Source organism: Globicephala melas, chromosome 1 (genome assembly GCF_963455315.2).
Source record: "Globicephala melas chromosome 1, mGloMel1.2, whole genome shotgun sequence".
NCBI classification, from domain to species: domain Eukaryota; kingdom Metazoa; phylum Chordata; class Mammalia; order Artiodactyla; family Delphinidae; genus Globicephala; species Globicephala melas.
In genome coordinates, this window is record NC_083314.1 from 22,627,491 (window position 1) to 22,654,434 (window position 26,944).

The following is a 26,944-nucleotide window of genomic DNA, read 5'->3' on the forward strand; positions in this document are numbered from 1 at the left end:
AGCTTACCCTTCGCCCCATCCGTGCCCTCACGTCCGTTCTCTACGAGTGCGATGAAGACCACTTTGAATGGGTCGTACTTTCACCCAGACTAATGCTTCTCAGACTCTGTGTGTTGAAAGACAAATTTGTTTGTTTTTAAATTTCCCAATCTGTCCTGGACCAATACATGTGTAAAATACAATAGCAATGAACGGCTAGAAATATGAAACAAGTCATACAACGTGCAACCTTCGGGTTTGTTTTCTGATTCAGTGGACAAAGTTACTGCCTGAGTTACTAAACACTTCGGCTTCGTTTCTGTCCTCGGGTCCGCGGGCAGCACTTTGAGAGCCCTCTTCCAAAGCAGAGGCGGAGCTTCGGCAGGTGCAGAGATTCGCCCGGGTCGCTCAGGTTCCAGGGGCGGAGCGCGACTGAACCCGGGTAGCCTCGCCGCCCTGGGCCCGGCCCCGGCCCGCCCCTCTGGGAGGCCGAGCCGGGGCGGGGTCAGCGTGGTGTTGGCAGGGGACGCGCGGATAGGGAGCAGGGGAACCCGGGGAGCCAGAGCCGGAGGGACCGCGTACCTGCTGCCGCCGAGCCCGGGAGCCAGGAGCAGACGACCGTAAGCGCCCGGGGGCGTCGTGCGCAGTTTCCGGGGCCCGGGCGGCCGTGACCGCGCTCCCGGGGTGCAGGGGCGGATCGCGATCCCGCGGGCTTGGGGACGCTGTCGGCCGGCGCCGTCCGGCCAGGGCTCCAGGGAGACTTCCAGACAGGCCTCCGCTCCCGCCCGCTTCCCCGCAGCCCGCAGCTCCGTCGAGACCTAGGCTCCGAGCGCGCCGCTCGGCCCCCGCCCCCTCTGGCCCGCAAGCGCTCCGGGCTCCGGGAGAGGCCCGCGTGAGCCCTGCGAGCGGGCTCGGGCCAGCGGGGGAGAGCAGCGGGACCCCGTTGCTTGGCTCTCCTGGAGAGTACCGCTTCCACGTTGCGTCTGGGTCACGCAGTGCAACTGCACTTGTTTGTCACCGGAGTCCTAAAACCGATCTCAGGTCTCTTAGCTGAGACGTGCTCTCTCGCCATCTCCGTGCGCCGCTCCAGTGTTTCTCTCCCTCCCCTTGCTCTTCTTTCGGGAGAGAAGGCCAACCTGCTCAGCTCAGCGCAAGGGAGAGGAAACCTGGGCCCGGGGTTAAGAGTTCACCATGTAGCAGGAGCCCAGGGATGTGATCAGTGTAAGCGCAGCAGAGGCCCGAGTCTCCTTTAGCCTCCCTCCCCGCAGGAAGCTGGGGAATTTAAACCTCCGGCCCCTCACTTGCCCGGCCCTTCTGACGCCTAAGGGGTGGAGGCGCGGTCAGACTCTAACAATGTTGTGATCCTAGTTTTGACTTATTTTGAAGCTTCGTCCCCCACCCTCTTCGCTCTCCTCCACTATATAAACTTCAGGCTCCACAAAGCCTGGGTGGGCCCCTGGCGCCCGGATGCGCAGACAGCCTTCTCTCTGCCCTGCCCCACCTCCCCGCGCTGTAGCTCCGTGCCGGCTCCGCCGTGGAGTAGGGGGGACTTCTGCATTCGGCACCTCAGCACCCAGTACATCGGATTCACGAGCTGTTGCGGGAAATTGCTGAGAGCATTGGGATTTATGCCTGTCTCAGTGCCGCTCCGCAGACTCCTCTGAATTCAGCGTTAAAAATAAACTTCGGCAAGAAGCGGCACCGCTCCGGGAAGTAGCATTGTCTTCTGGCATGGTGGTTGCTTCCTTCAGGGAGTGGGGGCTTGGGGATGTTGTAGGAGCCTTTCACTAGCCCCAGCAGGTCTGATTTAGCAAAAAGCAGTTTTTCCTTCCCACATGTCCACACCTAGGCGTGGGCAGTGCGAGCGTGCTGACCACTGTGTGTAGGCTCTGCCCCTGCACCGGGGCTCAGCAGGGAGCATGCCTTCACGGAGTCTACCGTTCTGCTGGGGGAAAGATGGACGATACGCACAATAGATTTGTAAAATATAAACTATGTTAGAAAGCGATGTGGGAGCAAAATACAGCACTGAAAAGAGAAGTGGGGGGGCGGGTAAAAGAAGGCCCCCCTGAGGGGATATTTGAATAATACTGAGGAGTAAGGGGGTGGCAGACTGCTATCTGGAGTGATGGTGCACAGGTCAAGCAAGTGCAAAGGCCCCATGGCAGGCGTGTGGCTGGCATGGATGAACTTTATATCTGTGTTTGCTGAGTGTGGGCCAAGCTGCCACCAGGGTCCTTTGGTGTGAGTGGGCTACTGGATAAACTTAACTGGCTCAGCCTGAGAACAAGAGGCTCCCCCCACCTCCAGTTCCAGGAAAGGAAAGTCTTGCATGGGAAATAACTGCTCAGCAAGGCCGCCAGGGTGAACTTCAACACCACCTGCTCCCACCACATGCTCCCTGTGTAATCCCACCTGCCTCCCGGCTATCCCTTAAGTGCATGGGCTGGTACAGACTTATGGGAGTGGGATGTCCGTGGTAAGAGACTGAATGGGGCCTCTTTGGGCAGAGGGACCTTTAGAGAAAGGGCATCGGATCACTGGAGGAAGTGGAGTGCCTCCCCCAGCCCCCTCCTGTAGTGTCCTCGTTCATGTCTGAGGTCTAAATCCAGCACCAGCTGGAGGGCACAGGGGGCCCCCATGTTATCAATACACGGTGACCCTCCCATCGACATAACCTGACATGCCCAGGCTTAGTGATTGCTGACTTGCACCTTGACTTTCCTTCCAGCATCCTGGCCTAGCCCAGACATGGGAAGGCAGGGGCTGCCCAGATTCCAGTTTTCCATCCTTGAGCTGAGTTACTCAAAGACATGGAACCCAGCTGGGCTTACAAAATAAGGCAGGGCTCAGTGTGAGCTGCTCACTACTGCCGAAGAAGGAGCCCAGAGCATACCCACTCAGGCTGGAGTGGACACAGACAGAACAGGCCTGTGGTGACTTGAGGGGTCTCTAGGATCCCATGCTCAAAACCCACCTCTGATAGGACCCTACATCCCATCATAGTGATTCATTCCTTTGAGAGGTGATACAGTGATGTGGAAAGAGAATTGGCATAGGAAGACTATCTGGCTGGTATCCCAGCTCTGCCAGTAAGTTCCCCTCTGGGGACCTCATCCATGAAATGAGGTTGGGGTATATAATCTGCAAGGCTTCTTACAGATCTAATATGTGATGATTCTGTGGTTAAGAATCCAAAGGGATCTTCAGAAAAGGAAAGAGTTTACTGGGAAGCTGTCAGTTTTGATGGGGCCTAGGTGGTCCTGCAGCCTACGCCGGGTTCGCTGCGGGCCGCGTCAAATAAGAGTGAAGGGCCTGGCCAGGGTGTAGGAGGCAAGACCCCAGGCAGAGGTCGAGGGCCCAGGGTGGAGGCAGAAGAGTCACTACCCAGGTCAGCTGGCCCCACGGGTCACCTGTGGGCTGCTGGTGGGTGGTTCTTGGCCCGAGCCTAGTGGTTTAGGAGCAGAGGCTCCAGGGGCCGTACGGTCAGGTGGGGAAGTTGCAGCAGGGAGATGGCACCGCAGCATTTCCCCCAAGAGGGAACCAAAGCTTTGCCAAGGATCCCCTTCCCTGAGGAGGGAGTGCTGGACGCTCTCTTATCAAGGAGAGAACGGCACGATCCTGCCCTTGGTTGCCTAAGTGAACACGCCATTGTGCAAACCAGGTTCAAACCGAAACTGCCTCTTCTGCCAACAAGGTTACAGTTGGCCCTCCGTATGCCTAGGCTTTGAGGCCGTGGATGTGGAACCCAGCCGTACGGAGGGCAGACTGTACTCTGCCATTTTATATATGGGACCCGAGCATCCACCGATTTTGGTATCCGGAGGGTGCTGGGACCAATCCCCCACGGATACTGAGGAATGACTCTATGTTTACTTCCTGAGGGAGGTCATTGTTCATCCTTTGTCACCAGAGAGCAGCTATTTTCACTGTCTGAAGTCTAGCCTGTGAACATTCCTTTAGACAGGCTCAAGGACCTGCAGTGGAGTCTTCCTGTCCACTGGACCCCATGGTCTGTCTTGGCTTTGCTGTCAGGCAGCGGATACCGTTCTCATGAGGAGCCATTTGAATGCACAGTCCAACTACTGCTAAGCCACACCTGTTAGGCTCAACTGAAAGTGCTTGCGGTAGGAAAAAAAAATGCTCTTCTATTTGGGGATTTCAAGGACTTTCTGGAGGAATCTATAGCTAATGGGAACCATGGGTCTTGTTCCGAGTCAAGAGCAGGAGTTTTTACTACCTTTAGCGTTTGGGAAGATTGATAAACAGACTGAATCGAAATATCTTCTTGGCACTTGCAAGCTGGGTTAACTTGGGCAAACTGTTTAGCCTCTTGGAGCTTCATTTTTCAATCTCTTTAAAACAGAAAACAATTACGCCTTACTTCTTAGGGTTATCGTAGCATGGGAGATGCTGTGCTTACGGAGTCTTCCCACCACCATGTCCAAGTCCAGGGCTTCTTTGGGCTTCCTCAGAGGAGGTGGTGCTGCCCAGACGCGTCCTCATGTTCTGGAAGGGTTCTGAGCGTCCCCGCCGTGGGCCTATCGGGCTGGCTGTAGCCAGGGTGTGGCCTGCGCTGTGAGCCGTGAGGGCTGCAGGAAGCCAGTGACCAGCAGCGGGAGGCCAGGTGCCTCTGAGTCAGAGACCCGTGTGGTGCTTCTCAGTGGCTGGGCGTGGGCCTTCCCCGAGGACCACCATCTCAGGGTGTCCCCCGGCGGCTCAGCCTGCCACTTGGCTTTCCAGGTGGCATGAGTGGCCTTTGCGATACTGGGTGCGACTTTCTGATTGTACTACCCTTCTTGTTAGAACTGGAGAGACTTGGACCTTTTGGAAAGTAAGAGAAACACTGATTCCAGCACCAAGCTCCATGATTAACCCCTGAGTGCCAAGGGGTCAGGGAAATCTGACGCTCTTACCAACTCTTTAGGAGAAAATGGATGTATTTTCCTGCTTTCCGGGTTTTCTGCCTGTGAACCAAGTTGTCGCTGTGAGGACGCAGGAGCCGGCAGGCTGGCCACCAGGTGGGGGAAGGCGGCCCCCTGCCCTCGGCCGGGTCTGTGCCCCCTTCCCACAGGTGGGTCTCAGGGTCACAGTGATACTGTCAAGATGGAACACCTTAATTTCAGAGTTGCCCCCTGGACCTTTGGTTGAACTTCAGAAGTACTTTTAGCCTTTTTTGACTTTTTATTTCTTTTTGCAACCTAGACATTTCCACAAGCAAACTGACCTCACCAAGACACCAGCAACCCAGAATATTCCTCTGAGCTCAGACTCTAGTCCTTAGGGCTGCAGTACGTGAGGCACAGGGACCCTTTCAGTGCGTTTCAGACAATAAAGCCAGCTCAAATGACTGTGCTGTGGCCCAGCTCGAAGTGCTATCCTGTTACACACTATTGAGGAAGCTTCCAGACCGGGAGCACGTCGCTGAGGAAAAGCAGACTTGGGGAGGGGAGGGAGGAGAGAGAGTGTGGTTAGTGGTGGAAAGGAAATCAAATCGGTGTATTATACACCTATATAATAGGCCCACGCCTATTATCTCCTGAAATAGGAGTCTTTCTCTCCTCAAATAGAGAATGTCACGTATTGAAATTCCAGGAAGGTAATGTTTTTTCCTCATAGGCAGTGAACTGTGTTCCACTTGGGTTTTTTCTCTGGTAATTTAAACCAGTGGACAACTTGACAGAATGCAAGATGGAAAGGATTCAAATGAAACTCCCAGAGCATGAGTGTGTGAACCCTGCAGGGTGGAGAGAGTCTGCTCCCCACTTGTGTTGTTTAACTAAAAGTCTGCATGGCAGCTTGTGTAAATGAGTTTGTGGTGGCCCCTGCTCCCCCAGCTCAGGGGCGTTTAAAATCTGTGGAGGTCAGCATCCCCTCTCTGAAGGTGCTCTGGGCCAGGCAGCCCACCCATATGATTCCCCCCCTTCACCCATCCAGACCCTCCTGGCAGGTGCTGAGGCTGCCTTCACTCAGGCCCCAGAGCCGAGAGCCCCCTCCTTATCCTAGGCCGTGCTTCCCTCACTTTCTGCCTTCCAGCCACACTGGCCTTCAGGCATCCTATCCGCCCTGGAACCCTCTGCCTTTCTGTCTTTCAAGGATCGCTCCTAACTTCCCTTCTTGGTTCAGATAACACTTCCTCAGGGAAGGTTCCCTCAGCTTCAGGGTAGGCCTCTCTCCCCGACCTTTAGTGTCCTCAGGATTTAAAAACAAAAAGCAAATGCCTGTGACAGCTGTTCCCTGTGCGGCCACTTTCCCTGTGTTCATTCAGTAAGGGATGTACTTTATTCCACCCATTTTGCAGGTGTGGAGACTGAGGCTCGGAGAAATGAAGACACTGGCCTAAGTTTACCTAGGCTATGGCTGGTAAGGGATAGAGCCAGGATTCAAAGCAGGCCCTGAGTGCCTGACCACCAGCTGAGCTGGCTCCTGAGTCCATAAAGATTTTCGTCAGATCAGATCAGCAGTCAGTAATTGTATTCTTTTTGTCTGTCTATACAGGTGTGTGTATGTGTGTGTGTGTGTGTGTGTGTGTGTGTGTATATATATTATATATATATATATATATATAATCGTTGGGGGCATGGGGATGGGGGCAGGGGGCGGGGGTGACCCTCCAGGGCATACAGTGATGTGCCTTCACTCAGGCCCCAGAACAGGGTTCCCCATAATAAGGCTGCCCCCCAACACTGTTTTTACTTTTTTACTTCCCCTTGTTTTTGCCTACAAACGACGTGTTTCTTTTCCTGCCAGGCTGCTCTCCCGGGGCTTGGTTCCAGATCTTTCAGGGAGATAAACATGGCCCTTGTCCCAAGTGCGGAGCGTTCTAATCTGTCCAGCCCAGCTGACCTTGCCCATGGGCCTGGCCCACCCCAGCACCGCTGGCCACTGGGGTTCCGAGAAAAGCCTGTGGGTGGAGAGGCTGGTCACGTGCTGGGCTGTGCAGAGTTGGGGAGGCCCTTCACGTAGGGTATTCCCCCATCTATCCTGGGCCAGAGCGGTCTCCGCTACAGTGAGCTTGCCTGGGAGTTTTGGGCATCGCTGTTGGGGAGCCCCTGGGAGCCCCAGGCTTTGGCCAGCCTTTGGTGCACGTTGCTTGGAGGGACGTTCCTGGTCTGGGTGGCCTTCCTTGACAGGCCCACCTGGAGTGGAAGGGAAGCCATCTGTTTTCCCCTTTCTGCTGGATATGTCTCTCCCCAGGGAGGAGCAGCAAGGCTGGGTAGGGCGGCGAGGGGCCGAGGCCGAGGAAGCACACAGACCCCCAGCCCTGCCTTTCTCTGGCCTGGAATCTGGGGGCACACAGTGTACCCCTCTGCCCTGCGCTTGTGGACCACTGGCCGACTACTTCCCCAGAAGGAACACAAGGTTATTACGCTCCTGAGTCTGAATCCCTGTCAGGAAGACATCAGACAACAGGCTGGAGGGAGGAATCCCCCGTGCAGTCCACAGCTGGGCCTTCTCCTGGGGCTCAGGTCTGTGTCCACCCTCTCGGCCTCTTCTCTCTCTTTTTTTTTTTTTTGCTGTATGCGGGCCTCTCACTCTTGTGGCCTCTCCCATTGCGGAGCACAGGCTCCGGATGCGCAGGCTCAGCGGCCATGGCTCACGGGCCCAGCCGCTCCGCGGCATGTGGGATCTTCCCGGACCGGGGCACGAACCCGCGTCCCCTGCATCGGCAGGCAGACTCTCAACCACTGCGCCACCAGGGAAGCCCTCGGCCTCTTCTCTTGAAGGACATTTGGGCATCCAGCCCAAGGCCAGGTACATGGTAGGAGTTGGAGTTAGCTAGTAGCTTTCTATGACTTGGGGAGCATTTTCAGATTGTGAGTTTCTCACCACCTGCCTGGGTCCGAGGGAGGAGACTCTCCGAGGGCAGGCTGGCTGGCCCACCCCTCCCCCCATCGTGGTCAGCAGGATCCTGAGGCTGAGCCTCATCTTTCTAGATCCCAAACCCTGACATTTACAGTGCGCCTGGGATACCGGCCCATCTCTACAAACTAGGCTCAGAAGTAGGTCGTCTATAATTCCTCAAGGAGAATTCAGCCATCTTTTTGCTCAAAAGGTCTGATCATTTTCAACGCTGTCATTCAAAGAACTTTTAAATTCATTCATTCAACAAATTTTTTTTTTATCACAAGTTGTCAACAGCACTTCATTTTGTTCGAATGCTTCTTGTTGGCAGCTGCCACCCGTCCAGCGATTCTGTCCAGATCTCTCTGTCCCTGAGGTGTCAGTTTGTAGCCCCCATCTTGGTCCTTTCCCACCTTTTTCAGCCCCTCCAGGGCTTGGAGAACCCGACAGACCATGCTCTTGGAGCCTCTGCCGAAGTGGCTGGGCATGACACCGTTTCCCTGACACCCACCATAGATCTTGGTCACGGAGCCCCCGCCCCAGCCCCGGGGCTGCCCCAGAGATACAGGTGCCTTGCTGTGGAAGCAGCTCATGTGTAGAGCCCGTTCTTATCGTAGGGAGTGAGCTCTTTATGCTTGGCCGGCTTGACAGTGTCCACCCATTCAGGGGCTTTCAACTTCCTGGACTTTCGGAGGAAGGCTGCCAGCACTCTGACGAACTCCCGCTGGTTCACGTCTTTTACAGTAACTCCAGGCATCATGCAGCCTCCGAGCTGCCAGCCAGGGGAAAAGGCCATTCAACAAATATTTACCGAGCATCCAGTAAGTGCCAGGCACTGGGGACACAGGGGAGCCAAAGCAGCCCTAGTCTCTACCCTCAAAGAGCTTCCTTCCAGTGGGGGAGACCCCTACCAGTCACATAACGTCATGGACAAATGTGACAGTGACGAGGGGTAGGAAGGAGAGGTGCGTGGTGCTGAAATAGGCTTGGAGGAGGGACACGATCTGAAATCGGAAGGATGAACGCAAGTTAAGGAGCTGAGAAGGGACGGGAAGAGCGTTGCAGACAGAGGGAACCAGCATTTCCGCGAAGCCCTGCAGCTGGAGGGAGCAGGTGAGCACACACGCCTGAAAGGACATGGGGGTCAGGGCTGAAGCCTGGGAGGGGTGTGGGCAGGTCAGACCACACAGGCCTTTAAGGTCACCTTAACCAGCGTTGCTTTGTCCCCAAAGTAGCAGGAAGCTATTTAAGAGTTTTAGCAGGGGGTGCGACAGAGTCAGATTTGCATTGCCAAAAGATTGCTCTGGCTACAGAGTGTATTGTGGGGGCAGAGCAGGGGTGAGTGGACCGGCTGTAGTCCAGGGAGAGACGGGCACCTGGGCACCTGGGCGGGGTGGTGGTGGTGGAGAAGGATTGGGGATATAAGTTGGGAGGTAGAGCTGCTGGAACTTGCCGAGAGATTGGATGTGGATGAAATGGAGGAGGGGGCTTTCAAGGACATCGCCTGGGTTTTTGGCTTGGCAGGTGGAAGGTGGCTACTGCCAGCTACAGTGAGAGGGAACCCCAGAGGAAGACAAAGTTTAGGGAGACAAGTGCAACTTCAGATGCACTGGAGGAGGTTTTGAGACATTGAGGAACTATCGACTTGGCAGGTGGGTGCCTGGGTCTGGAGCTCAGAGGGGGTCTGGGTTAGAGATGCTCATGTCTGTCATCTGTCCAGAGGTGGCAGTGGGAGCCATGTGCACAGAAAGGACAGCCCCGTTTGGACACCAGTTCTTCGGCAGCCAGTGTTTCTCCCACAGCCCAGCCAGCTTTCTTCACCCTATTTCACATGTTCGCCAGGCCCCCGGCCCTCAGATGCCCGTGGGTTTCTGAGTTTCCGGATTCACCTTTGTCTCCAGGCCTTCTTGGCCACTGGGAAGTCACACCTCAGCTGCTGAGTGCGTTTGCGCAGTTCTGGTGCTGCGAGGTGTCTGACTCACTGTTGGAGCTGGATTACAGGGAAGACTCACTCTTGTGGTTGTCCATATTTTTTAAATGTATAATTATTTTGTTTTGGGGTAGATAGTACATGCATTTGGTAAAAAGAATTTTTTTTTTCAACATGCAAAAGCGTATTCAGTGAAAGTTTGTTTCCTCTTTGCTGTCTTTTGAGAACATACCTTTATGTGATTGGGGCAGCAGGAAAATGTTTATTTATCATATAAATGTTCCAGAGATGGAACAGTAATAGAGCACTGAAAATTTTGAAGACTGGGCATTTGTTCTTAAGAGTGTGCGCCCTGGGGGAACTTGATATATTTTCTTTCCGCCCTGACTTTCTCAATTAGTTGGGATTATGTTAGGCTTTATATAATAGAAAACTCAAGATAACAATGGATTAAACAATATAGAAGTTTATTTTCCTGTCATACAAAGGAAGTTTGGGAGTAAGCAGTCCAGGCCTGGGCTGGTGGCCCCATGGTGAATACAGGATCCTTCCATCATCTCTGATTTCCATCATCAAGATCACTTCATGGTCCAAAATGGCTACCAGAGTCCAGCCATCATGTCTGAGTCCCAGGAGGCATGAAAAGAAAGGGGAAGGGCAAAAGGGTGTGCTTCCCAGCTGAGTCAGGGCTCTCTACATAGTCTTCCACACACATGCAGGACCCATGTACTCTTGTGTAGGTTGTTCACTGGACAATTCATATCATCAACATCAAGGATTTATATTTTATTTACAAGTGCTTTCTAGCATATGGCAAAGCAGTATATTAGGTTCATCTTGTGATAGTATTTTGAGGAATGGATGCCTTTTCCTAATTCACACAAAGGTACTGTCTGGATCACAGATGGCTCTGCCTCAAATACACTTCCAGCTCTTTGTCAGCACCTAATCACCCTGTCATACTGAGCTGCAAAGAGGGCCAAGAAATGTAGTGTTTAGCTGCGCTTCTCCAACTAAAATAAAAATTGCAGTGCTGAGAACGAAGAGGAAAACATAGCTGGCAGTCTGCCACACTATCAGTCTCAGGGCATATTTGCTGAAGCAGCCCAATCACTAAGGGCAGCTGGGGTGGAATGTTGGTTTTGAGTAATCTCTTGCCCTGGCCACCTTTTTCTCATGCAACCATGAAATACTCACCTCCCAAGTATATTTCCTTTCCTCACTCCCCTTGGCATCTAATTTACAGAAGCGTCATCTGAATTGCAAACACAATTTCTAAGTTAAACTCCTGAGTCAGCTTCAACATGATGAAGTAACAATTCATAAAAGAGATAAGGCAGGGACTCCTTTCAGCTAATATAGAAATTAAATGACTGCACTCCAAAGTTTGTAATCGTCAGCTCTACACTGAACATGGATATAGATTCTTGTGGTTCTTTGCTTACACCATGCACTTTCTTACTTCCATGCCTTTGCACATGCTCTCTTTTCTCCCTAGATTTATCCCCATTCCACCATTATTTTCTGCCTGGTAAACTCCTATTCATCCTTAAAAACCCTACTCAGTGACCCCCTCCTCTGTGAAACCTTTGTGGCAGACTTACCACTCTAACTTTGCACACTTCTCTTCCATCTGTGCAGATATATTGTATCTATCATTAGAAAGGTGTTATTTGTTCATCTGTTTGTTTGTCCTACTAGAGCATGCACTTCAGCAGGTACAGGACTCTGTCTTGTTCCTTGTGCCTGCAAAGACCCCAGCTCATAGTCATAGGTAGCGTCTACTAAACCGCCCTTTGATCCAAAAGCAAGTTTATACTTACTTTTCCAGCACCAATACAAATCTCTTATTTACTTTAAAAGAACAAAATGACTTCTTGATACTTTACATATTCAAATTACAAGAAAAGAGTTTTCACTTGAACTTTCAGTATCAATCTAAAAGTGAATTGTGGGCTTCCCTGGTGGCGCAGTGTTTAAGAATCCGCCTGCCAATGCAGGGGACACAGGTTCGAGCCCTGGTCCGGGAAGATCCCGCATGCCACAGAACAGCTAAGCCGGTGCGCCACAACTACTGAGCCTCCACTCTAGAGCCCACGTGCCACAGCTATTGAGCCCGTGCGCCTAGAGCCCATGCTCCGCAACAAGAGTAGCCCCTGCTCGTCGCAATTAGAGAAAGCCTGTGCACAGCAACAAAGACCCAACACAGCCAAAAATAAATAAGGTAAAGGAATCGTATGTTTTTCTTTTTAATTCCATCGGTATTTTTATTTATTTATTTATTTATTTATTTATTTATTATTGTTGGCTGCGTTGGGTCTTCGTTGCTGCAGGCGGGCTTTCTCTAGTTGCGGCAAGCGGGGGCTACTCTTCATTTTGGTGTGCGGGCTTCTCACTGCAGTGGCTTCTCTCGTTGTGGAGCATGGGCTCTAGGTGTGTGGGCTTCAGTAGTTGTGGCATGTGAGCTCAGTAGTTGGGGCTTGTGGGCTCTGGAGCACAGGCTCAGTAGTTGTGGTACACGGGCTTGGACCAGGACTCGAACCCATGTCCCCTGCATTGGCAGGTGGATTCTTAACCACTGTGCCACCAGGGAAGTCCCAATCGTATGCTTTAAAACTTGTGTTTTTGCCCCAAGCATAACAGAAACACTATACATTCAGTGAAATTATTAGACTGGGTTTCCTTTTAGCAATCCTAGAGAACTAAGCACCCTTTTTACTTGATCTCCTATAGTTAAAATTGTCCTTTTCGAGTAAGACCCAGAAAGACAAAAGAAAAGTAAAATAATAAATTGCTCTATTTGCCTCTTTTAAGGGTAAAGGTCACCATATTGCACAACTGACTTCTTCAACTTGAACTAATTCCTAATTTTTTCCCAAGTTTCAGAAGCGCATGCTCAAAGCTTCAGTATAGAATGTGGGGACTTAAACTTCATATAATCCCATTTCTTATGAGTAGCCAACTGCTGCTCAGATTTACTTCTCAGCTCAACATTTTAGAACTAAATGACCACTGTCCTCCAGTTACTGTGTCTTTAAAAAAATTAGGCTAGTTTACAACAAAAGCTGCATTTTCCTTACTAGACAAACTAATCATTTTTTAAGGAAGGGTACTGTGGCTTCAAGAAAAAAATTGCTTTCATTCTGAAAGGCTACCACCCACTCTCCCGTTCTCTCAGCAAAGTGTTTTGCCAGTATTCTGGAAAAGTGCATTACAAACAAAACAAAACAACAACTTAATCAGATAAAATATATTCTCTGAACTTTTGGAGTAGATGAATTACCTTCCAGTTTCGGGTGCTAGCATAATAAAGCAGGCACTCTCGTTTTGCATTGTATTACTTCTGAATTTTTCATGGTGTCTCCTAAATATTGATGTTTTGAAGTAGATAGAATATTTTCTACACCAGCAGGAGCTGACCACACAGAAGAGATAAATATAGCTTTCCTTGGAAACGGGGAGGCTTAGTAAACAGAATTCTGCTCCCTTACACTGAGAATGTAACTTCTCAGAAGAGTGGGGACTACCCAGGTGCACGGACTGCAAAACACTGGTAGCCAAGATGTACGTGACCTTGTGCTTTCCTTATCCTTCAAGTCCGTCCTTGGTGAGGGCACATGGGGAGGCCAGCAGATGCCCACGCCATGCACTTTCCTGCTCCCAGCCTGCTTATCCCTAAGTCATCTCATAGGGATAGGGGTCCTCTGGGGTCTCTTCCTGCATGAAGATTCGGCACAGTAATAAGGGCTTTGGGAGAAGGGGAAGGAACACACATCGGTAGAGTACCTGTTTTGAGCCTATGAGATTGGCGTTATCCCCATTTTAGAGAGGAGTCCACAGATGCTCAGAGCAGTTTGGTAACTTGTCCAAAGCCCCCCAGCTGGTAAAATGGCAGAGCTGGGCTTTGAACTACTCAAACAGGGAAGCAAGCTAGAAGATCCTTTACTGTAAACTCCAGAATGTTCCCGGTTCTTAAAGTCAAAGGTAGTCCGAGTTGCTGTTGATGGGACGATGTCTCATGGAACAGGGGTTCTACCAGGAAAGCCAGGCTGGCTCTTCAAATGGGAACACCCAAGTGGGCCACCAGGCTTCCCCAAACTCACAGGGTGTTTGCATTTCCTCGATGTATGGCAGGACGGGGTGACACTTTGTTCCCAGGGACCCAGTGACTAGGTCTGCCCTCTAATGTCCCACCCTCCTCCAGGAATCAGGCTTACCCGCGGCTGACTTCTGAGTCAGTAGTTCTCACTGAGTAGAGAATCAGAGCCCGGGTGGGGTGCCACAGTGGAGGGGCAGCACACAGGCTTATAGGGAGGCCTGCGACCGTGGTCACCCCACACTCGTGACTGCTCAGCGCACCCCTGCATTGTTAAGTCACACGCCCCAGTCTCGCTCTTGAGGCCTCTCTTTTCTGGGCTACATGCGGACCTGTCCCCTGTCTGCACACTGTATTCACTGGGGAGTTGACAACATAGCGCTTGGGCTCCAGCCCCCATACCAAAGGAAAGCGCTATCCTCAAGTCTCTTACTACAGATTCGGTTTGCTTGTCTATGTCCTTTATATAAGTGGAGTCATGCGGTGTGTGCTCTTTTGTGTCTGGCATCTTTGGCCCAGCACTGTTCGTGGGATTGATCCCTGTCACTGTGTGTAGTTACAGATCGTCTGTTCTCATTGTATGGTGTTCCCTTGTGTCAAGAGACCATCATCTGTGGTGGAAGGACATCTGGATTGTTTCTAGTTTTTGGCTTCTACAGATCGGATCGGATCGTGCTGTTACGGACATTTCTCATTTGTGACTTTTGGTAAACACGTGGACACACCTTGGTTGGATCTATACCTAGGAATGAATTGCTGAGTCATAGCGTTTGTATCTGCCCAGTTTTAGGAGATTCTGCCAAACAGTCTTCCAGAGGGATTTTACGAAAGTCTCCTGTTACATTTTGATTCATCCTAGTTTCTCTCTAGCACTGTTACCTCAATTCCAGTTTTGAGGGGACCCTCCACAGACCCTTCCATCTTAAAGGTCAACATCTTACCTGAGTCCAGTGGTAGGACTGAGGCCCACCAGCCAGAGGTGGGCCTGAAACCCCAGCCCTGCAGCTTCAAGTGTGTGCCTGCACTGACACTGAGCGCCTCCGTGGGCAGAGCCCCGTGCTTGGAGCCACGGGGAAGACAGAAGAAACAGAAGATCTCAGTCTAGCTGGAGGGGGCGGAGGGGTTGGGGCAAGATAGGAAAGACGCCTGCAAGGAAGGTGACTTGGATGGCGTCTCCCCAGCTTCCTTCCAAGCTCTCGGCAGTCCCCCTGCCCCAAGCAGCCCTGGTGACCTTGAGCAGAGCCATGTGGTCTCCCTGAGCCTCCGCCAGCTCTCTGTCACGACGGGCTTGGCTATTACAATATTCAGTTCTGTGGTTGTTCGGCCACCTGTTACAAACAAGCCATGGTGGGTGGGGGTTTGGGGCTGAAAAGGACAGAAGCCTTTGAGAAGCACACAGTTTCATCGTACAGAAAAATCCTCCCCAAGTAACAAAGCATAAGGAATAGAGGCGGTCTGGGGAAGGGGGGGTTGTGGGTCTGGCTGTCATTATTAGAATCCTGCCACATTTCCTCTCCAACCCCACCCCCTTCACTGGCTGTGATCTCAGACGAGTTACACAACCTTGGTTTTCTCATCTGTAAAGTGGGACTGTTGTGAGGATTAATGGGTCCAATGATACAAAGTGCTCACAGCAGTGTCCGAGGAAGCCCTCCCTAAGATGCCTGTTACCCTCAGGCCTTGAGCCCACTGGGGTGAGAGTTCAGGGGTGAACATAAATACACACTGCCATGGGGTCAAGGGCGGCTCACGGACAAGAGATTTTGCGGGCTCCTGAGGGAGGAAGAGCAGGGTTCTGATGGGGGAAATGGAGGGTTGTCCCAGGATTTGGAGGTCTGTTTGTGGGGGACAGAGAAACTGCCTTGCATGGCTTCAGGCTCCAGAGTCGGGGTGCCTCCTGGGGCTGGCTAGGAGTTTAGCCTGTAGCTTGCAGGCTGTGAGAAGGACAGATTATGGAATTTCTCCTCCCTAGGAAAAGAGGGTTGGTAAAATGTGATAGTTAGGCTGCTGAGACTTTCACAGGCCTGGCTGTGGGGGCAGCAGGCCCCCCTGGAACTGTAGCATTTTCTTCAAATTTCTAACTGGGATCTTGGACACCATGGATGTGGAGTCATGGGTCCACCCTTCCCCCTGAGAGTTACAACCAGGAGGGCAGCTTGGGGAATCCAGCTTTCTGCACGGGACCAACTTACCAGTCTGTGTGCAGAGAGAGGCTCTGGGATTGTCTGCTCACCTTGGAGATAGCATTTTCTCTTTGCTTCTTGATCCTATAGAAGGGCCACAGTCCCTCCCACCTCGGTCAGGCCCAAGTGTTTATTCAACAACTGTTGGTGAGATTCCTGCATCTGCCAGAACTGGGCTCGGTGCACACTGGGATACCTTGGGGAGCAAGACAGATAGCCAGCCTTCTTAGAGTTTATAATTCAGTCTAGAGCAAAGGTTCTCAGAGTGTGGTCCCCGGACCACCAGCAGCAGCATTACCTGGGAACTAGTTAGAAATGCAGATTCTCCGGCCATACCCCAGATCCCTTGAATCGTTTAACAGCTTCTCAGGTGATTCTAACACATCCTGAAGTTGGAACCGCTGATCTGCAGCATGGGTTCTGCACTGAGGGCAATTTCCCTCCCAGGGAACATTCGGCCATATCTGGAGATATGTTTGGTTGTCACACGGGGCGTGGTGGGGTGGGGGTGGGGGTAGGGGAGGAGGTGGAGCTGGTATTACTGGGTAGAGGCCAGGAATGCTGTTAACACCCTACAATGCACAGGACAGGCCTCATAACAAAGAACTATCTGGTCCAAAATGTCAGTTGTGCTGAGGTTGAGAAGCCCTGCCCTAGAGCAGTTACAGTAGAGGGCAGCGAGGGCAGTGGTCCTTTTCTCCCTTTGTTCCAGATGTGTTGCTCCCTGGCCACATGACCTGGGGTGAGTCACGGCCACCCCTGGCCTCAGTTTCCCCAGCTATGAAGTGAGGGGGGTGAACTCACGTTGCTGAGTTCCTCTTTAGCTTGGAGGTTCAGTGGTTCCAACCTAGCAACTGGCCGACCCAGGGAGGTTGGGCTGATGCAGCCCTACTCTTCGTCTCAGGTGCCAACTGGCCTAGAGAGGCCTTGGGGGAGGGGAGGCAGGTAAGGGCTCTGTCATCTGCCTAGTGCTACCGCCTCCGCAACCCAGGCTGCGGCAGCCAGAGTGCAGCTGGCCTTGGGTTTCCCGGTGAACGGTGCTTCTCCCCACTGGGGGAGATGGGGAGTCCAACCCCAAGGAGCCCGCCCTGGGGAGGAGAGTCACCAGCTGGCTCCACGCCCTGGCCTGCACTGTGCAGGGAGCTGGGCAGGCAGAGCGGCGCCTTCCCTCCTGAGCCTCAAACTTCCACTTTCCTCATACTCTAAGTAAACCAGCAGTCCTGGCCAAGGAGGGCCGGAGGCCTAAGGGCAGCCGCGGCACCCGGGTAGCCGGCCCGCCGGCGCCCGGCACGCCCAGACTCTTCACGCCCCGGGGGTGGGCGTCTCGGCTCTCCCTCCCTACCAGGGAGCGTGGGGGCGGAGTTAAACCTGAGGACGCAGGGGGCCCCTGAACTCTGATTGGTCGGACTCTGAGGCCCCGCCTCTTCTCGGAGCTCGCTGACCTCCTTCCTCATGGATCCCCAGCTCCTGTGCACCAGCAAGGGGAAGGTCTTGTTTATTATTTAATTTTTCGGAAAAAACATGTGCAGGCCTGAGAGACCCACTCGGGTAGACGGCCGCGGCCCGCGTGCAGTCGTGGCTCCTGTGCTCTGAGGGTCCCAAAGAGCAGGTATGAAGGCTTGAGGCTGAAAACATGCTGAAGGGAGACAAGATGGGATGGGGGCGGGGTTGGCAGGAGCAACATGCCCAATGACAGACAGGGAATGAATGCTTTGACTACAAATTCTAATCCTCACAAGTGCGATGCGATTTGGGGCAAGTCCCTTGCCTGCTCTGACTCTTACCTTAAGTGAAAAGGAAAGTCAAGTTCAATGAATTTTGACTCCTTAGTGGGTGGATTTGTATGGGCCATGGTTTATCACATCCCTGGAAAACCCACCTGCAGACAGTCAATACCTGTTACACCTGGCTAACCTAGAGCGCCTTACTTCGTGTGCGTTAGTACCCACCATTAAATAAAGGGCGGTTAATAGGTGGCAGATTAACACACTGCAGTAAAGCTCGCTTTGTAATCCGAGATCAGTGGCTCTAAAGCGCCCTCCTTGAACCAAGGACTAATATTCTTATTATCTTAATTAGGATGCAAGAGAAAGGGCTTTAAACTTTCTCCTTGAATCTGTTATGTTGCCCTGGGCTGTGGCCCATCATGGTGACCCTTGTCCTGGTTCCCTGAATTTAGATGCAGTGCTTGAACACTGATCATTTCAACATTCTCTCTCGTGGTTCTGTTTGCTGTCGAAGTCCGGGGACATAACTACGCTGCACACACATCAGATCTGCTAAGTTGGTAGGACCCAGTAATTGTTAAAAGGCAGTGGGGGGGCTTCCCTGGTGGTGCAGTGGTTAAGAATCTGCCTGCCAATGCAGGGAACATGGGTTCGATCCCTGGTCCGGGAAGATCCCACATGCCGCGGAGCAACTAAGCCCGTGTGCCACAACTACTGAGCCTGTGCTCTAGAGCCCGTGAGCCACAACTACTGAGCCCACATGCCACAACTACTGAAGCCCGCATGCCTAGAGCCCGTGCTCCGCATCAAGAGAAGCCACCTCAATGAGAAGCCCACGCACCGCAACAAAGTGTAGCCCCCGCTCACTGCAACTAGATAAAGCCCACGCGCAGCAACGAAGATCCAATGCAGCCAAAAAAACCCCTAAAAAACAAATAAATTAAAAATTAAAAAAAGGCAGTGGGGAGTGAGGGTGGCGCCTGCAGCCGCCCCACCTCTCCTGCAGGCCCCTAACTCCACAGCTCTGCTTCCCTGGCTGCTTCCCAAGTAGCTGATCAAAGGGTGAGAACTCAGAGCTCATGTGGACAAGTGAAAGCACTGGGATAATTCTATGCAGAAAAGGGAAAGTTGGGCATTTATATCCCAGCAGCAAGTGACAACTGTGCTCTTGGCCTCTCTGTGCTTGACAACATCCTGCAAAATTTATCTTATTTGCTTTTACCGTGTATGCTGATTTCACAGATATTGGCAAAGTGCCTTTCTGGGCAGGCATTATGCTGGGCACTGGGGTCAGGGCAGGGACCAGGATAGACACAGTCCTTGCCTTCCCAGCTCCAGACTATTGTGTCGTGACCCTCCCACTGGGTGAACTGTGTCCATCTGCTCCTGCTGCTGGGGGCAGCTGTGCTCTCTGCCTTCTGCCTTTTCCCACATGCTCCCCAGTGCCCCACAATCCCTAAGCCTAGTCCTGCCTTCGAATACCACAGAGACTAGCAGCTGGCTTTTCTCCCTGTTCTCAAAGGGTAGGATTTCCTGGGAGGGACAGAGCGTCTCTCTGTGGGAGGCGGGAGAAGCCTGTGCATGTTTTCTTTTCTTGGCAGGAGCAAACCTCAGAGCCTCAGCAAGCCCCCAGCAGAGTCCTGTGGCAGATAGAGGGCACCCTAGGGTGGGTTTGCTAGCAGCGTCCTCCTCCTGCCCCAGTTTTCCAAGGCAGAGTCCGGATGGGCCTGGGAAGTGGGTCTGCTGAGGCCTCACCTGAGATCCATGCTTTCTCCTCCGGTGGGGTCCTGACTGCCCTGCATCCAGCAGACCCTCTGCTGGCTCAGGCCCGAGGACGGTGCCCGTATTCACGCACATTTCTCTGAATGTGAACCTTCGGGGGGTTACTTCCCCTGGGAATGTGCAAGATGAGGAGCTAGATAATAATGCTGGGCCAGTGTCAGCCTGGTATTGGTTTGCAGGAACTAAGTTCTTTCTTCCCCTTCTGAGAAAGAAGCAGGGGAATCAGACTAATGAGGGTTAAAAGAGCTGAGCTGATATGAAATGTAATAGGCAAGTCTGTAGAGGCAGAAGGTAGATTAGTGGTTGCTTGGGGCCTTGGGTGGTATGAGGGACAAAGCAGGGTGATAGCTAAAGGGTACAGGGTTCCTCTTTGTGGTAGTGAAAATGTTCTAAAATTGTGGTCATGGTTGCACATATCTGTGAATATACTAAAAACCACTGGGTTGTACACCTTAAACAAGTGAATTACATGGTATATGAATTATATCTCAATAAAGCTGTTGACAATCAACTGAGATATGTAGCCATGTTTGGGCCACTGAACACTCCCCCACCCCGAATGAACTTAACTTCCCAGCTCTTCACACCTCCCCTCTTACCCCTATGGGTACCCTGAGGACAGACCCCCCCTCAGAGAGAGACAGCAAGGGGCAAGCATGGCTCTATCTCCTCTCCTGAGCCCACCACTCAGAGAAGTCCCTGCGCCTCCCGTTGGGGAGGGTGTCACGAGGGTGGAGAGAAGCTTCTCTGAAGCGTCTGGAGCCAGAGGCCCTTCAGAGAACCATGAGGCCTCAGAAATGCAGGCCCACCACCCAGGGCTGTGCGGAAGCCAACACAGCTTCACCTTTTCCAAATTTGACTCATGAATTTCATAGCTCAGTAGGATTATGGGTGATTTTTGTGTCTTTTCCTGTTGTTTTCCAATTTTTCCATACTATGCTTATAATATTATTTTTTTCAGGTCAAAAGTCGAGGGTTGGGTGGGAAAGAAGTCGGGGATCTGGCGTTTCCGGCCAGAGGTCAAGGTGATTCTATCCCCCTTGCAGGAGTCATGTGGCTGGAAATACTCCTCGCCTCAGTGCTGGGCTTTGTCATCTACTGGTTCGTCTCCAAGGACAAGGAGGAAACTTTGCCACTTGAAGATGGATGGTGGGGGCCCGGGGTGAGGCCCACAGCTGGGGAGGACGAGAGCATCCGCCCATTCAAGGTGGAAACGTCAGATGAGGAGATCAATGTAAGGCACCTCTTTCCAGACGAGGCAGCAGTGGGGAGGGCGGGGAGGTCCCTTCTGGGGCTGCGCCTCAGGCTGGGGCTGGGATGGGGAGGGGCTTGGGAAGTGCTCCTCTGGGGCGGGGGGTGTTTTTTCACCTACTCTTCTCCCACTGGGCTCTCCCGCTCTGCCCACCCATCCCTTCTCCTCCTTCCCTCCCCTGTTTCCGCCTTCCCCTTCCCAAGGCCCCAGCAGTACCCAGGCCGGCAAGTGGGTGCCAGCTGGACCCAAGGGTCACAGAAAGCAGCTGGTTTTGCCTCCTTGGTGCCCCACCTGAAACCCTGGGAGTGAGCTTGTCGGCTCAGGGCCTGGGTGGAGATCGTGAGTGAAAAGCAAGGCCGTGGTGACATAAATGCTGCTGCACAGAGAACCTGGCACAGGGCCAGCCGTGGCCAGGCACCTACTGTGTGTCAGCCCCCTTGTAGTCACGTGCAGTCCCTGCGGTCATGCAGAAAGTGAAGCTCAGAGAGGCAAAGCAACTGACCCAAGGCGACCGAGATAATAAGCAGAGGGTTTAAACTCAGATCTGTCTAACTCCAAAGCCTAGGCCCGTCCTCTGCACGGGGCTGGAATCAGGATGGATGGACATGATCGTGGGGTGGGCTGATCTGAGAGCGAGGCTTGAGCAGGGCCAGGAGGGTGGGTGGGACCTGCGATGTCCCTACTCATCCTTTTTTCACTTTGTGGGTGTGGGAGCACCTACTGTGTGCAGGCCCTGTGCTGGGTGCTTAGAAGAAGAGGGAGAGCCTTCCCTCAAAGAGCTCCTAGTCAAGCAGTTGAGAAATGTGGACAGAGAAACATTAATGATTAATAGAGATAAATGCGGTAAGAGGTGCCGATAAAAAGTCATGGGAGCGCTCAGGAGGATGGGATTAAAGAGCAGAGACAGCTGTACCCAAGAGAAGCCAGACTGAGGCTCCCTTGGTAGCACTTGACGAGGTGTCGCTATTGAGGACAGAGGCTGAGCCCTGTCGATACCTCCTTTAGTGGGTTCCTAGGCTCAGCGTCTGACATTCCTAAAATCTGTGTGGAGGTTACTGCAGTGCTTGGGAGGACACTCTGGGAAGGGTAACACTTGAGAGGCTCCGTGGACCAACTTGAACTTCCCCAGCTGGAGCTGCTCTTTCAGCTTGATGCACGCCTGCCCGTGAGACTTGTACCTTCTCTCCGGGTCTGTCATTTTTATCCTAACTGAGTTAGGATATACTGTATCGTTCAGTGCTGCGTATCAGAGTCAGCAAATCCATCCTGCCACCTGTTTTTTTTTTAATTAATTAATTAATTTATTTATTTGTGGCTGTGTTGGGTCTTTGTTTCTGTGCGAGGGCTTTCTCTAGTTGTGGCAAGCAGGGGCCACTCTTCATCGCGGTGCGCGGGCCTCTTAACTATCGCGGCCTCTGTTGTTGCAGAGCACAGGCTCCAGATGCGCAGGCTCAGTAGCTGTGGCTCACGGGCCCAGTTGCTCCGTGGCATGTGGAATCCTCCCAGACCAGGGCTCGAACCCGTGTCCCCTGCATTAGCAGGCAGATTCTCAACCACTGTGCCACCAGGGAAGCCCCACCTGTTTTTTTTTTTTAATTTAATTTTTATTTTATATCAGAGTATAGTTGATTTACAAGGTTGTGTTAGTTTCAGGTGTACAGCAAAGTGATTCAGTTATACATAGACATATATCCTTTTTTTTTCAGATTTTTTTCCCATATAGTTTATTGCAGAATATTGAGTAGAGTTCCCTGTGCTATACAGTAGATCCTTGTTGATTATCTGTTTTATATGTAGTCTGCCACCTGCTTTTGTACAGCTCCCATGCTAAGAATAGTTTTTACATCTTTAAATGGTTGGAAAAAAATCAAAAGAAGAATAATACTTTGCGACATGTGGAAATTACGTGACATCGAATTTCAGTGTCCATAAATAAAGTTTTTTTGGAACACAGCCATGCCCATTTGTCCATGTACCATCCACGGCTGTCTCCACACTACAAGGGCAGAGTGGAGTAGCTGCAGCTCAAAAAGCCTAAGATATTTATGATCTGGCCCTTTACAGAAAAGTTTGCCAACCCTTGCTGTATATAAGCCTCGATAAATTAAAGATCTGTATTGTTCATACATTTAAAAACTGAAAGATGAGAAGTCAACCTGAAGTCGAAAGTGAAGAACATATGTTTGGGGAACAGCCACCGCTGTGGGAAGCCAGGAGGTTTCTTCTGGGATAAACCTAACAACCCAGAGCACAAGTGTGCAGACCAGGAGTCTCCTCACCTTGTCTGGTGAAACTTTGCTTTGCCTCTGCTGTACATATTATATATAATATATATTAATATAATTATAATATATAATACATATTATATATCATATATATTAACTATATTAATATATAATTAATATATTACATATAATATCTAGGATATAATATAAAATATATTATATATAATATAAAATAAATATAAATATATAAAAATTATAAATATATAAATAAAATATAATAATATAAAATATATATTATACATTTTATGTAATATAATAATGTTATAAAATATATAATATTTGGGTCTTGTGGCTGCAGGGTTTGGAACTGTCTTCTGGAAACAAACTTTCTCTTGTGCTCTGCCTCATTCACCTTCTCTACTTGGGGTCCTGCATTTTGCTCCAGGATTTACACCAGAGGATTGACAAGGTCCGTTTAACCCCACCTTTGGAGGACAGCCGCTTCCACTACGGTTTCAACTCCAACTATCTGAAGAAAGTCATCTCCTACTGGCGGAATGAATTTGACTGGAGGAAGCAGGTGGAGACTCTTAACAGATATCCTCACTTCAAGACTAACATTGAAGGTATGTTTCCAGAACACCAGCTGGAGGGGGATGTATATCACAGGAACGGCCTTCTTAGGTACTGGACGTGACTTAGGGACTTCCCTGGTGGTCCAGTGGTTAAGACTCTGCGCTTCCACCACAGGGGCATGGGTTCCATCCGTAGTCAGGGAACTAAGATCCCGCATGCCTCCCAGTGCGGCAGAAAAAAAAAGAACCACCTTCCTTAGATACTGGACATGACTTAGATAAAGCCCAGAGACCCAGAATTCAATTATTGGTCACTGAGATGTATTTGGAAGGTATAACGCCACGAGGATGCAAAAATAATGCAGAACTCCAACAAATCCAATGGTCTTTAGAGCTAAACAGGAAAACATATAAATAAAATAAAAACCAAAGAAATGCACAGTCCACTTCAGTGATAGAACAATCTCTGAGAGGATGGAGATAAGATTTAGATCTGGGCGTGGCCTCGGTCAGTCAGCCCCTCCTTGAAGCTTTGGAGTCCATGATGCTGTGACTGTTCAAGGGTGCTCAGCCTGTCAGTCAAGGTCCGAATAAAAACTGTCCTGTCTCTGCAGCTCTAGATCTCCCGTCCCAACAGTATCACAGGTTGTCACCCAACTTCATCTGGAAGGGAAGGTATCTCTCAAAATGTTCTTGGGAAAGTAACCTAAGATCATTTGGGATGAGATAATAGTTTCCTAAGTGGAAAAACATTTTTTTAGCCCCAGAAAGATTTAGAATCAAATATAGAAATGCTTAAGAAAATCAAACTCATGCTGTTAATTTTTACAAATTTATCTGTTTTTAATTATAGTAAAATACACATAACATAAAGTTGACCATTTAAACCATTAAGTGTACATTGTTATGTGTAACGCCACAGTGGAGTAAGTACTTTTATATTGTTATCCAGCCAGCACAGCCATCTATCTTCAGAACTTTTTTTATTTTGCAAAACTGAAACTCTGGGGACTTCCCTGGTGGCACAGTGGTTAAGAATCCGCCTGCCAGTGCAGGGGACTCGGGTTCGAGCCCTGGTCCGGGAAGATCCCACATGCCGCGGAGCAACTAAGCCTGTGTGCCACAACTACTGAGCCTGCGCTCTAGAGCCCGGGAGCCACAACTACTGAGCCTGCGTGCCACAACTACTGAAGCCCGCGTGCCTAGAGCCTGTGCTCCGCAGCAAGAGAAGCCTCTGCAGTGAGAAGCCTGTGCACCGCAACGAAGAGTAGCCCTCGTTCACCGCAACTAGAGAAAGCCCGAGCACAGCAATGATGGCCCAACGCAGCCAAAAGTAAATAAATAAATAATAAATAAATAAATAAACTGAAACTCTGTACTCATTAAGCAATAATTCCTCATTCCCTCCCTCTCCCTAGCCTCTGGAAACCACCATTCTGCTTTCTGTCTCTGAATTTAAATATGATTCTGAATCTAAGTATCTCATATGAATGAAATCATACAGTATTTGTCCTTTTGACTTGCTTATTGCACTTAGCATAATGTCCTCAAGGTTCATCCATGTTGTAACATGTGTCAGAATTTCCTTTCTAAGGCTGAATAATACCCCATGGTATAGATTTTGCTTATCCGTTCATCCGTCAGTGGACACTTGGGTTGCTTCTGCCTTTTAGCTATTGTGAAAAATATTGCTATGATTATGAGTGTACAAATATCTGTTTATGTTTCTGCTTTCTGTTCTTTGGGTGTATACCCAGAAGTGAAATTGCTGAGTCAAATAGTAATTCTATGCTGATTTTGGGGGGGAACTTTAATACTGTTTTTCCTAGCAGTTGCACCATTTTAAATTCATCTTCTTAAAAAATGTTCAGAGAGGTTGTATTTACCTTCCCAAGGCTGAAAAGTGTGGGAATTGCCCAGTTTCCTAATTTTCCACCAGAGGAATATGTGAGTAGAAAAGTCCTAACTGCTTACATATATTGTGTGTGAGTATGTATAAAACTGCGTGTGAAAGAGCTGCATACTGATTTTCATATGAGAATGTTTTGTAATGTAAATGTAATAAATACTACATTATAGGCAAGGACCTCCCTGCATGTGAAGAGTAGGTTTTCATTTATATGTATTTGGGGATGAAAAATAATAAAATGAGTAAATATTTTTTGAAGTGTACAAGATTCCCAGTTTCTCCATATTCTTGCCAATACTTGTTATTTTCTGTTTTTGTTTTTGCAACAGCCATCCTAACGGGTGTGAAGTGGTAGTATCTCATTGTGGGTTTGATTTACATTTCTCTAATGATTAATGACGTTGAGCACGTTTTCATGTGCTTGTTGGCCATTTGTTTTTCTTCTTTGGAGAAATGTCTACTCAAGTCCTTTGTTCATTTTTGAATCGAGTTCTTTGTTTTTTGTTGTTGTTGTTGAGTTTTAGGAGTTCTCTATATAGTCTGGATATTAATCCCCTATGAGATAATGTGATTTGAAAATATTTTCTCCCATTCTGTGGGTCGCTCTACCAATAATTTTTCATGTTGAAGAAATTGCACGTGTTTGGAATTTTAGATATTTGTAATGTTTAAGAGAATTTGGCCTTTGTAAGTAACAGATACGACTTTTCAGTACTAATTTAAAGTGGGTAATTGAGTCATGGATTTAGACCTGTGATTTTATATGAAAATCTTCCTGAGTTTATGTGCAATATTGGAAGATTTAAGCCTCACCATATTTATAAATTTAATTTATTAAAATTCTGAGAGTTACTTAAAGTTTGTGGAAGATATACTGGTTAGTCAAATCAAGTAAAGTTCTTATAAAGGAAATTGAAATTATACAGTGTTTAAGGGAGTGTCATAAAGCAAGTATAGACATGCAGCCCCATTAATCAAAGGTTCCTGGGGAATGACTGTCAACATTTGCTAGATTAAGAAATATATAGAATAATATCTGTAAGTTGAACTCACATGCTTAATGAAGAGCTTTAAATTTGAAATTTGTAACTTCAGAAAGTTGAAGGATAATTTTTAAATCTGTAACTTCAATAAGTAGGAGAATACTTCTAAATATAAACCAGTTGTAGCTGTGCACTTTAGAGGACTTTGATGCCTTCTGTCATGAGCCTAACAACAGGATCTAAACCATTTTATCTAAGCCAAAGTACCTACAGGTCCTTCTATGTAATTTACGAAGGTTGCCTTTTGTTTTTTGTGGGTTTTTTTGCGGTACGCAGGCCTCTCACTGTTGTGGCCTCTCTGTTGTGGAGCACAGGCTCCGGACGCGCAGGCTCAGCGGCCATGGCTCCCGGGCCCAACCGCTCCGCGGCATGTGGGATCTTCCCGGACCGGGGCACGA

At 50.0% G+C, this 26,944-nt stretch overlaps 1 protein-coding gene and 1 pseudogene across 5 annotated transcripts in view; one reads left to right on the forward strand and one right to left on the reverse strand.

Moving 5' to 3' along the window:
* Positions 1 to 373: 373 nt before the first annotated feature.
* EPHX1 (epoxide hydrolase 1) overlaps positions 374 to 26,944 on the forward strand; it is a 44,279-nt gene continuing 17,708 nt past the window's right edge. Inside the window, exons 1-3 of one of the 5 annotated variants that reach the window (XM_060302476.2) lie at positions 374 to 599; positions 20,589 to 20,776; positions 23,378 to 23,645. In XM_060302476.2, coding sequence (XP_060158459.1) covers positions 20,594 to 20,776; positions 23,378 to 23,645 — 451 coding nt within the window. In that variant the 5' untranslated portion in view covers positions 374 to 599; positions 20,589 to 20,593. Of the gene's footprint in view, positions 600 to 17,460; positions 17,643 to 20,588; positions 20,777 to 23,377; positions 23,646 to 26,944 lie in introns of those variants that run through there. The other 4 variants (XM_030868442.2, XM_060302627.2, XM_030868447.3 and 1 more) reach the window with 4 other exon arrangements.
* Positions 8,115 to 8,605, reverse strand: LOC115859556 (small ribosomal subunit protein eS19 pseudogene; annotated as a pseudogene).